At 58.6% G+C, this 11,820-nt stretch overlaps 1 protein-coding gene across 1 annotated transcript; it reads right to left on the reverse strand.

Moving 5' to 3' along the window:
- Positions 1–3,726: 3,726 nt before the first annotated feature.
- Positions 3,727–7,247, reverse strand: LOC147414318 (uncharacterized). Its single transcript, XM_086473994.1, has 7 exons — positions 7,110–7,247; positions 6,827–7,014; positions 6,485–6,674; positions 5,464–5,997; positions 5,195–5,402; positions 4,493–4,798; positions 3,727–4,079 (listed from the first exon to the last, which is right to left on the reverse strand). The coding sequence occupies exons 1-7, from the start codon at positions 7,245–7,247 to the stop codon at positions 3,727–3,729; spliced, it is 1,917 nt and encodes a 638-aa protein (XP_086330120.1).
- Positions 7,248–11,820: the final 4,573 nt, after the last annotated feature.

The raw sequence follows: 11,820 nt of genomic DNA on the forward strand, positions 1-11,820 counted from the left end.
CTTGGAGTTAAGCCTTGCAAGGGAGGTCAAGGACAGCAGAAAGGGCTTCTTCAAATACATTGCAGACAAAACTAATGCTAGAGGCAATGTAGGCCCACTGCTGAATGAGGCGGGTGCCCTGGTGACAGAGGATACAGGGAAGGTGGAGCTACTGAACGCCTTCTTTGCCTCTGTCTATGCTGCTGGAGACTGTCCTCAGGAGCTCCAGAGCCCTGAGGCCCCAGAGGAAGTCAGGATAAAGGAGGAGATTGCCTTGATTGATGAGGACTGGGTTAGGGATCAATTAAGCAAACTGGACATACACAAATGCATGGGCCCTGCTGGGATGCACACGCGGGTGCTGAGGGAGCTGGCACAAGTCATTGCTAGACCACTCTCCATTATCTTTGGTTAGTCGTGGGGAACAGGAGAGGTGCCTGAGGGCTGGAGGAAAGCAAATGTCAGTCCAGTCTTCAAAAAGGGCAAGAAGGAGGACCCGGGTAACTACAGACTGGTCAGCCTCACCTCCATCCCTGGAAAAGTGATGGAACAACTTACCCTCAGTGCTGCCTGTAGGCATATCAAGGATAAGAGAGTCGTTAGGAGCGGTCAACATGGCTTTACCAATGGAAGTCTGATAGCCTTTTATGAAGACGTAACCAGGTGGATGGATAGATGATGGTAGTGCAGTGGATGTGGTTTATCTTGATTTCGGTAAAGCACTTGACACTGTCTCCCACAGCATCCTCGCAGCAGAACTGAGGAAGTGTGGTCTGGATGACCGGGTAGTGAGGTGGCTTGTTTAATTGGTTGAAGGAAAGAAGTCAGAGAGCTGTGGTGAATGGGACAGAGTCTAGTTGGAGGCCTGGATCTGGTGGAGTCCCTCAGGGGTGGGTGCTGGGACCAGGACTCTTCGATATATTCGTCAATGACCTGGATGAGGGAACAGAGCACCCTGTCAGGAGGTTTGCTGCTGACACCAAACTGGGAGGAGTGGCTGACACCCCAGGAGGCTGTGCTGCCGTTCAGAAAGACCTGGACAGGCTGGAGAGCTGGGCGGGGAGACATTTAATCAACTACAACAAGGGCAAGTGCAGGGTCTCGCAGCTGGGAAAGAACAACCCCATGTCCCAGTAGAGGTTGGGGACTGAGCTGGTGGAGAATAGCGTAGCGGAAAGGGGCCTGGGGGGCCTGGTGGGCAGCAGGATGACCGTGAGCCAGCAATGTGTCCTGGTGGCCAAGAAGGCCAATGGCATCCCGGGGGGTATGAGAAGGGGTGCGGTCAGTAGGTCGAGAGAGGTTCTCCTCCCCCTTCTCCTCTGCCCCGCTGAGAGCCCATCTGGAATAGCGTGTCCAGTTCTGGGCCCCTCAGTTCCAGAAGGACAGGGAACTGCTGGAAAGAGTCCAGCGCAGAGCCACAAAGGTGATGAAGGGGGTGGAACGTCTCCCTTCTGATGAAAGGCTGAGGGAGCTGGGTCTCTTGAGCTTGGAGAAGAGGAGACTGAGGGGTGACCTCATGGATGTTCATAAATACGTAAAGGGCGAGTGTCAGGAGGGTGGAGCCGGGCTCTTCTCGGTGACGTCCAATGACAGGACAAGGGGCAACAAGTGCAAGCTGGAGCACAGAAGATTCCACGTGAACATAAGGGAAAAACTTTTTAATTGTGAGGATGACAGAGCCCTGGAACAGGCTGCCCAGAGAGGTGGTGGAGTCTCCTTCTCTGGAGACGTTCAAAAGTTGCCCGGGCGCGTTCCTGTGTGACCTACTCTAGGTGGTCCTGCTCTGGCAGGGGGCTTGGACTGGATGATCTTTCGAGGTCCCTTGCAACCCCTGACATTCTGTGATCTCTTCTCTCGAAGGTCCCGTGCCAGGAGCACTGGCCCGCTCAGATTTGAAGCTGTCAGCACACGAAATCTTCAGTCTAGCCCTCCTCCTCTTGCCCGTGCCAGGAGCGTCGGCCTGCTGCTTCTCGTGCCTCTGGAGAATCAGCTGGCGCAGCTGCCCGTGGTCCAGCGGCACTTCCACTGCCCAAGAAAATGGCCAGCCGTCACGCACCCCGTCACAGGCCTGACATCCGTGGTGGGGCGGGGGAGGCTGGTTGGGGTTGGCTGGGAAGGACAGGGGTCAGCGGGGGATTGGGCGGGGCAGCCAGGGGGGAACGGGGCATTGGGCGTTGGCTGCGTGGCCACAGCCCCTCCCTCCCACCTCCCCCACTCACAGGCGCCGATGGCGTCGGCGGTGCCGTTCGGGGCGGGGGCCGTCGGGCAGAGCTGGGCGCGATCCATCCCCCAGAGGAGCTCGGTGCCGCCCAGCAGCGGGTGGGCGAAGGGCTGGGCCAGGTGGGAGCCCTCAGCCGATGTGTAGCGCAGGATGGACTCCTGCAGCAGGAGCTCGCGGGTCCTCTTCTCCAGGAGACCTGGGTGGGAGGGAGCACTGTCACGCAGGGCCCCTGCCCCAATCCGCCCCCGCCCGTCTGCTGAGCAGGGGCTCATCCTCTGGCTTCCCCAAGGCGGTGCCGTCCGGCAGCCTGTCTCCCCAGGGGCAAGGGCCCGAGGCCGGCTCCCGCACCCAGAGCCGAGAGGAGGGCTTGGGGCTCCACTGGCATCTTTCTAGAGCCGGCTTGGCTCCCGAGTTGACTGGCAATTTGGCACCCCAGAATTCGCATTAGGGACACCCATGCGTGACGGGGCAGAGGAAAAAACAAGAGCTCAATTAAAACACAGTGCAAGCGGGTGGTGGACACGCAGGGTCCAGGCCATGTGGCAGGGGAAGACGGGCAGCCCCGACCCACCCAGAATCTGCGCCAGGTTGTCTCCAAGCGGCCACGTTATCTTCGTAGCATCACAGCTGGTTTCTTTGAGCAGGGCCTCCACGCCAGATCTGAGCTGGCCCAGCAACTTGCTGCTCTCCTTGTATTTCTTTTCATACATGTTGGCTTCCTTGGTGGTTTCCATTATTTTTGCCTATCAACAAAGGTTTTGACAGGTGTCACCCCAGCCCCCTGCTCTTCCCCCACACCCCAGTGCTGGCCACTTCCAGGCTGGGCACTGGAGACATCCCACCCCATGCTCCCGTCCCTGCAGGGGAAAGGCTCTGCGTAGGGGAGCCCAAGCTCCCCGTGCCGCGCACGAGGCCGCAGGCGCTGGAGAGCCAGGGCTGGCAGGAGCCCTGCAGGCACCCTCTCACCATGCACTGGGAGACAGGGCTGCCAAAGCCAATGCAGGGCCCTTTTCTGCCCACGCCTGTCCAGCCCTTGACCAGAGCAGCGTTCATAGGACCAGACTCCCTGGCACACGTGGCAGGGCCGCGCTGCCCTTGCAGAGGGAAGGCCCGGCCGCCATACCTCCACTTCCTCCAGGCTCTCTTCCGCAGGCTCCTTGTCCACGATGAGGGCTGCAATCCTGCTCTGTGTAAACACAAGCACGAGAGAGGGGTATGGGCTGAGTGCCCACCAGATGTGCCTGACAGAGGCTGGGGACCATCCCTCTGCCCTGGCAGCAGGGACGTCCCACTTGACCCCCCCCCGGGGACCACTGTCACCAGGCCAGGGGGGCAGCTGATGACCTCACAACGGGCAGCCTTTCTCCCTCCAGCCAGCCCCACACATGGCCGAGGCACCTCTTGCCTTTCCTGGATCCTGCAGTCGTTTTGCTGGGTACACGGTGGCAGTATTGAGACCTTTTCAGATCCGAGAACGCCGCCTTCTGGCTCTGGGAGTTCTCTTTTAGCTGCCCCTTTGCATTCCCCTAATCCCGCCCCTGTGGCAGGCTCTGAGCTGGGCTCTTGTGTGATTCCGGACACGTGGGAGAGGAAAAGCCCCAGCCCAGCAGCACCAGCTGAGAAAGGGGAGACGTGAAGGGCCTGGAACAGACCTGCTGGTCGTTGATCCTCTGCTGCATCTTCGCCATCTCCTTGTTGACCTCGATGGCGTAGCTGAAGCAGGAGAACTCCTTCTGATTCTCTGCGACAAAGCTGTCTATCAGCCGGTCGATGTCGCCGTTCTCCGCCTGCTCCAGCAGCTGCTGGTAAACTGGCATCAGGCTCTCGAAGCTCTCTGCTTCTGCTTGCCTCTGCCTGATGCGCTTGGCTGCCTTCAAGGCTGAGGGAGAGAGGGAGCGTCTGGGCTGCGCGTGTACCCACGGCTGCCCTTGGCAGAGCCTTCCTTCACTCAGAAATTAAGCAAGGAGCTCACAGCCTGCATGGGAATGGGGCAAACACAGTGGCATCCCTCCCCAGCAGGATCAAAGGGGCCACGGCTGCACATGGAGGCGGGTCCCTGCTTCCCCATCCCTCCCTCTCCCCCAAGGGCACCCCAAGACGCAGGGGTTCGGGTGGCCTCCCTTGCTTATCCCTGTTTGTCTGTTTATTCTGTAGGGCAAAGGGTGGCTGAAGGAGCCTGCAGGCAGAGGAGACATCCTGCCTTTGGGGTGCAGCGCTATAAGCCACCCCTTGCCAACCCTGCGCAGCCCTGGTTTGGGGTCCCCGTTGCACGGCATTTCTCTCATTTGCTACCTTTGTTCTTTTGGGCCTTTTCCTTCAACTCCGAGAGATCTCGCAGTTTGGTGTCCATGAAAGTTTTCATTTCGATCTGCACCGCGCCAAGGACACGCTTCTGCCTTTCGTGCAGGGCAGCGTCTTCCCTCTGCTTTTCAGTCTCCTCTCTAGTTCTGTTCAGAGTCTCCATCCTGCACGCAGAAAGCAGCAGGTTACACCACGCGTAGTTAGAACGATTTCTCTTCCTGGCCGTCTCCGTGCCTGACCCAGCCAAGCCCCCGTGATGCTGTGCACATTGCCCAGCTCTCATCGCGATGCGGCTGTGTCAGCCCAAGGCCAGCAGCAAGCTGACAGAGCTCTTGGTGGGGTTTTGTACTTGGACACAGCACCCAGCTCCGGCAGCCCGGCTCACTTGGACCAGAGCTGGCTGGCCTCTGCTCCGCGTCTGCTGCGTCCCCCTCTGTGGGCTCAGGTGGGACTCAGCGGACAGAGACTGCTCCGCGAGGCAGCTCACCCCATCCCGAGAAACCTCTGGGGCGAGTGGAGTAAATCACCCTGGAGGTACCGGTCTCCCTGCACTGACCAGGCACCCGGCCCTCGGCACCCAGCCCTCGGCACCCAGCTCTAGACAAGAGCGGAGAATCCTCTCTCTCAAGTTGCCAGCGGTCTCTCTTGTCATCGCTACTCGACGCCGCCATTGCCCACCGGTGCCAAGTTTACCGCAGAGCGTTCGCAAGGCCACGTACCACTCCTCGTAGACTTCTGTGGATTGCTGAAGAGCGCTGTTCATCCTCCTGCGTTGCTTCTCCAGCTTCCTGTGGAGCTTAAAGAAGATGTTGTTCAAAGCAGCTTTCTGTATTTGGAGGCTTTCAATCTCTTCACGCAGCTGCTTGTTTCTGCTCACAGCGGTGTGGAAACGGACAGTGACCTGGGGAGAGAGAAGCAAGGGGTCTGAAGCTGCTGCGGGACTGGGGGGCTCAGGTCTCTGCAGAAAGACCTCGACCAGGGCTGAGACAAACACGGGCCAAGGGATGTGAAGCTGGCCCTGCAGTATCCTCCTCCCTAAGGCTGGAGAGGCAACAGTAGGCCAGGCCGAGACCCGGAGCTGGCATTGTCCAAGGCAAGGTGGCCTCAGGCAGCTCGGCCGTGTCACTAAACAGGCGCAGGCCTTCAGGCTTCTTGGCAAGGCACAAGTGCTGCATTTGGGTCGCCAAGCTCGAAGGAGCCTTGGAGGGGTTCTGGGAGCAACCAGGCCAGGGGAACAAGCCAGGGCCTTTACGCAGCTTGTGGCAACCAAACGCATTTGCACCGTTACCCTTTGTCCTGACCAAAAGGCATGTTGCACACAGGCCCCAGTGCAGCCCCGCACACGGCCGCCAAAGGCCTGCCAAAGGTTTGCTTACGTTGTATAGAGACGTCTCCAGCGTCTCGGCCTGCTTTGGCAGCCGCTCGCTCCTCTTCACGTCCTTCACCTTTGCTGCTCTCCGCTTTTGACTCGCAATCTCTTGTTCCAGCTCTAATATCTGCGCACACAGAGGAAAAAAACCAAAGAAAGTATAATCTCCAGCCCTACGTTCTGGACTCTTGTCAGGCTGTCCTCAGGAGAAGTGAAGAGACATCTCTCGGGTGTCGCTGCTCCTCGATTTGCCACATCTCAGGCAGCACAGCTAAATGTTGCATTTTCAGAAGAACGACAAAAGTCAAGGGAAAAGCAGTGGGATGTTGCGTGACCCCAGGCAGGTGTGTGCCATCCAAGAGGAGCTGCAGAGAGCTGTGGGACAGCAAGGCTGAGAGTTGCGCCCCGTACTTTTCTGGCCAGCGATGCTGACTTGAATGGGAGCCTGGCTCTGTCCCTTTGTCAGTGGCACGTGTCTTTTGCCAGGAGGCAGCATTCTGTTCCGAGGCCTGAAGGAGATGCATTCTGCATCGAGGGGTTTCAGCCACGGGTCTCCCTCTGTGACTCTGCTCTGCTCTACCGTGCTCGGCCAGGGAATGGTTCAGATGCGTTACCTGCTTCTCCAGGGCAGCTAAGAGGGCTTTTCTCTCTCCAATCAGAGAGTCGTGCTTGGATTTGGACTGCAAAAGGCGGTGGAGCTCCGTACGATTCCTCTCATCCAGCATCACGTTCCTCCGGGACGTGATCTGGCTCAGCGTTGATAACACCTCCTTCTGTTCTTGAGCCAGCGACTCTATTTCTTGCCTGTAAAAACAAAACAACAAATAACATGGAGCACATCCCACCTGCAACGCCGGAGCAGGTCCTTGCCCCTCCCCACCTCAGCACCAGGGTCCCCACATCTCTGCCTGGAGGAACTTTCCGGGCACAACGCAGCCGAGCCAAGCTGCACTTACTCCTGGGCCTGCAGCTGACGCCTCGTCTTGGCACCATAGGACCTGTTCTTCTCCCCAGCTCTCCGAAACTGCACCTGCAGTCTCCTGAACTCGCCTTCAGCCAGCTTGTCCTGCTCCTTCTCCGGGAAGGCTGAAAGCTTCTGCCTCAAAGAGAGCGCGCCCTGCTGACACAGAGAGGGAGAGCTCAGTCACTTGAGCAAACCCCACCAGCAGTGGTAGACAGCGGAGCTGGGCACGGGGCAGTGGGTTAATGGCATCGCCACCTCCAGCTCTTCGTCACCACCTTCAGCTCTTCACTGGCACCGAAGATATTCAGTACCCTCCCAAACACTGAGCCACACAAACCAACTCCATGAGCGCTTCTGATCCACTTCAGAGCAAAGGCGGCCAGGCGCTGTGCTCTTGGGTAACCCCCCGCCATGCTAGCACCACTTTCCAGGGCAAGGAGGCGTCAAGACCAGCCAACACCAGGGCAGCTGAGCCGCAGCTAGCACCTCGCATCCAGAACAGGGTGCAGACCTCCAGCAGCGCGGAGGGCAGGTGACGGCACGTTGTCACCACTTTTATCACCCAGCGTGACTGCCGGGACCACGTCAGTCAGAATCAAACCCACCCCTACTGGGGACATGACATGAAGGAACCCCGCTGACTTTGCCCAGGAGCGGAGCAGGAGCGCTCGCATCCCCAGCTGTGCGAAGGTGACTTGTAGCTGAGAAGTCACTGCCTTACAGGTGAGCACTGCAGCTCTGGCAGTTGCATCCACCACTACCCCCCTGACCTCAGCTGACCCCTGTTGCCCAACCCTGCCTCCCCCAACACCCAGGTCTCACGCCACGGCCTCATCCCCGGCACAGGAGGGCAGGCAGAACGAGCCCCGCCGCAACCCAACGCCTTGCTGGCAAAAGAGAGCCTGGCTCCCCACCGCCTGTCCGGCTCACCCCACCGCGCCACTGATTTCTGCAGGTGAGATCCCCACGGCAGATCCCCCAGAGCGCCTGTCCAGAAATTCAGCTTGGGATCGTGCTTCAGTTTTTACCTTTGAGTCGCTCATTGCTTCCAGCTGTCTCCACCGGTCGCTCTGCAGACAGTTCGGGAAGGGGACGAGGAAGCCTCCGCAGGGCCAGGCCTGCTTTCCAAGGAGAGAAATGAAACCCGGCTAAGGGGGCGGTTGTGGCCCCCGCTTGTCCCTCAGCGCCTGCTCGAGCGTTTGGCACATGAGGAAACCATCACAGGTGGCTGCGCGGTGAATAAAAACAGAGCATTTGTAGTGATGGCATCGCAAAACACGCTCCTCTTGCCGAGTTCAGAAGCAGGGGCAGAACAGATGGCTTGAGCTGTTCCACCCCGTTCGCTACCTGGGTTTTCGTAGAAAGGTCCCCCCGTGCCGACGGCCAGAGCCCCTGCGGAGCACGAGTCGGGGATGTCGCCTGGATTCAGCCCCGGTCTCGCTGCAGCCAGGGAGGGCACTGGGGCCGACCCCGCAGCCCTCACCCCCAAAGAGGGTCGTGTCCCCCCCCAGGCCCGCTGCAGCCCCCTGGTCTTCCCCGTCCCCCCCGACGCTGCTCACCCCACCGCAGGGTGCTGCGGTTCCGCTCCAGCCAGGGGTCGGGACCACGGCGGCAGTGGGGTTTTGCCAAAGATCAGCCCCTGTTTCCAGTGGCAAGCGCAGGAGAGGCGAGAGCCCGGCAGGGAGCTGCTGTCCGGTCGCTGTCCTGTCCTGCACTGCCCCGGGCTCTGTGGAACACGCACTGACCCTGATGTCACCACTGTGTCGTCACAATGGGGTGGGGGCGGGTTGTCCGTGGGGACCGTTGCCAAGGAGGATCTAGCGACTACAGGGTGGCCAGGGTGGACTAAAAGGGGACTCTCTTCATCCAAGCAATGCTCAACTGGCTGATGGAGGGGGCCAGTCTGATCCTGCCCCCCGAGACCCTGCATCCCTGCAGATCCCTCTGCAACAAAAGGAAATCCTGAAAAACAACCAAGCGACCCCTTCATCTCAAATGTCGTTCTTCTTCTTCCTGCTGGTAACATTAGCAAAAAAACCCAACCAACCCAGAACGCAATAGTTTGAACCCATCCTGGTGCTCAGCAAAGTATGAATTTAACAAGTTTATCCTTCACACGCGCGGCTGATGGACCAGGATGGGTTGGGGATATTTCTCCCAAATCCTGCCAAAACAAATCCCACATGGAACTAAAGAGTTAACCCACGGCAGGGAGGATGTTTGTCTCCTTATGGGATTTAGTAGCCCCTTCACCTCCCCAGGTTGGTAGAGCAGGTAGGTGTTTGAGATGTCAAGCCAGCCATCAGGAAGTGGCTGTTTGTGCTCGGCTGATGTTTGAGAGTCAGCGAAACCACCTGAAAGAGGAGGCAGCCACCTCGCAATCTGACGATGCATCCTCGACTAGCCGGTGGACTGGCACAAATGATCCATAAAGCAGGGCAGGAGATTGAGATTAGACATTAGGAAGAAGTTCTTCACTACAAGGGCGGTGAGGCACCGGCACAGGTTGCCCAGGGAAGCTGTGGCTGCCCCCTCCCTGGCAGTGCTCAAGGCCAGGCTGGATGGGGCTGGGAGCGACCTGGTCTGGTGGAATGTGGGAGGATATTTATGAAATAAGGGACATGTGAACAATCCAGCCTTTCCAGAGAACCTGAGCTGGGACGTACCGGAACTGCTGAAAGCATGAACAACTTGCGGTGCAGGGGGCATGAACATCTTACAGGTGCAGGAGAAGAGACAGCCGCCATTAATGACGCAGTTTTAATTTCTCGAAGAAGATGGGTGTGAACATTTGTGAACGTGACTTGAACGTGACTCGCAATGTGGCCAATCAGGTAGGACTATGGGCTGTTATTTGCGATGAAGCCAATCAGTATTTATTGGGTGTGGTCGAGGGTTATAAATTGCACTGGAAACACGGAAATAAAGGTTCACTTGTTAGATCACATTGATCGTGTCAGTGTCCTCACGCAGCTCCCGCAGGTGGAAGGTGTCCCTACCCATGGCAGGGGGTTGGAACGAGATGGTCGTCGCCGAGGGGAGCTGCCCGCAGCCGGCCGAGCCCGCACCGGAGCGGCAGATGTCAGCGCACAGCGGCTTTTCCTGAGGGAAGGAGATGCCAGGGCCGCGGAGCGGCTCGCCTGGAGCCGGCAGCTCTCGTGGGAGACGCGGGCGAGACCTGGCCGTTGCCAGAACATCGCCGCCCTCCCTGACGCCTGGAAAAAGCGGCCTGGGGAGCGCTGCGACCAGAGTGTGCCGCGGCAGCCCCAGCAGCTGGTGGTGTGGGCAGCTGTGGTGGCAACCCGGGCAAGACCTGTTGGATGCAATGTGGCGAGCCAGGCAGAGGTCGCAGGTAAACCTGCAGGTGTCCAGGTCACAGGCTGCAGGGAATGCCACAGCCTCTCGCTGGCGGCGGGGGGCAGCCACGAGTACGGCCGGGTGCGGTGGGAGCGGGTAGACGATCTGCTCGGCCGAGTGGCCCAGCTGCACGACGAGGCTGCGAGGTTACAAGTGAAATGAAAAGGCTTCGGAGCATTAGGGAGGCTGAAGTGGAGACAGGCCGGTGGAACCAGGCTCTGCCCTCCCTACAACAGAAAGGGGGGCACCCACCAGAGCGCACCCAGGAAACAGGGGCCCCTGTATCCTGCCCCTGTCAGGGGGAAGACAGAAGCCTAAATGAAAGAAGTGAGCGGAGGCAAGTTGCCTGCAAGCGCCCTCCTTGCCTGCCTCACCTCCCCGGGTGCCTCTGAGAAAGAGATATGAGGCCCTGCTGGAAGACGGCCAGTCCAATGAGGGGGTGAATGCTCGAGAGCCTATGCCGGAGGTCCTGTCAGGGGGAAGACAGAAGCCTAAATGAAAGAAGTGAGCGGAGGCAAGTTGCCTGCAAGCGCCCTCCTTGCCTGCCTCACCTCCCCGGGTGCGTCTGAGAAAGAGATATGAGGCCCTGCTGGAAGACGGCCAGTCCAATGAGGGGGTGAATGCTCGAGGGCCTATGCCGGAGGTCTCACCACAGTCAGACAGGCCTTTCAGCCGTATAGCAACCTCCTCCACAAGGAAGAAGAGAAGAGTTCGAGTTGTTGGAGACTCACTCCTAAAGGGAACAGAGGGCCCAGTATGTGGGTTCGGCCCTCACCATAGGGAAGTCTGTAGTCTTCCTGGAGCCCGAATTAGGGATATCGCTAGGAAACTCCCCAACCTCGTGCGGTCATCAGACTACAACCCGCTACTGATCTTCCAGGCAGGAGGGGAGGAAGCTGCATCCCGTAGCCCGAGGGGAATGAAGAGAGACTTCGGGGCCTTGGGACAATTATTGAAAGAGTCTGGCGCGCAAGTTAATTTCTCTTCCCTCCTTCCAGTTGCGGGTGATGACACGGGAAGCAATAGCAGGATCCACGCTGTAAATACCTGGCTCCAGGACTGGGGCTACAGGCCAGGCTCTTGTGTGTTCTTTTATAATGGCTGGTTTTAGAAAACACCAGACCTGATGCTAATACGTGGGAAGGGCTTATCTTGTAGAGGGAAAAGGGTTCTAGGGCAACAATTAGCAGGGCTCGTAGCTAGAGCTTTAAAGTAGATTCGAAGGGGGATGGGGTTGTAGCTGGGTTTGCACCGGTGGGGCACTGTTCTAGTATTAGTGAGGACCGGAAGGCCTGCCATCCCCCTCGGGTGCAGTCGGCGTGCTCAGCTCGCTCCCTGAGATGCCTGTATGCCAGTGCACGCCGCACGGGGAATAAAGAGGAGGAGTCAGGAATCCGTGTCCGGTCAAGGGGTTACGATCTGGTGACAATTACAGAGACATGGTGGGACTGCTCACGTGACTGGAATGCGGTCATGGATGGCCGCGTCCTTTTCGGGAAAGACAGGCCAACAAGGCGAGGAGGTGGAGGTGGCGTTGCTCTTTCCATGAGAGAGCAGCTAGAACGTAGGGAGTTCTGTCCAGGGGTGGATGAGGAGCGGGTTGAGAGTTTGTGGGTGAGAATCAAGGGG

This window comes from Leptosomus discolor, chromosome 16 (assembly GCF_034619465.1).
Source record: "Leptosomus discolor isolate bLepDis1 chromosome 16, bLepDis1.hap2, whole genome shotgun sequence".
Lineage (NCBI taxonomy): Eukaryota > Metazoa > Chordata > Aves > Leptosomiformes > Leptosomidae > Leptosomus > Leptosomus discolor.

Bases quoted from the DNA above. Each gene is read 5' to 3' on its own strand.
- LOC147414318 (XM_086473994.1), bottom strand. From the start codon at position 7,247: ATGGCGGGGGGTTACCCAAGAGCACAGCGCCTGGCCGCCTTTGCTCTG. The intron at 6,675-6,826 runs GTAAGTGCAGCT...TTGTTTTTACAG, and splicing joins CGTCAGCTGCAGGCCCAGGA to GCAAGAAATAGAGTCGCTGG. The intron at 4,080-4,492 runs GTAGCAAATGAG...TCTCTCCCTCAG, and splicing joins AAAGGCCCAAAAGAACAAAG to CCTTGAAGGCAGCCAAGCGC.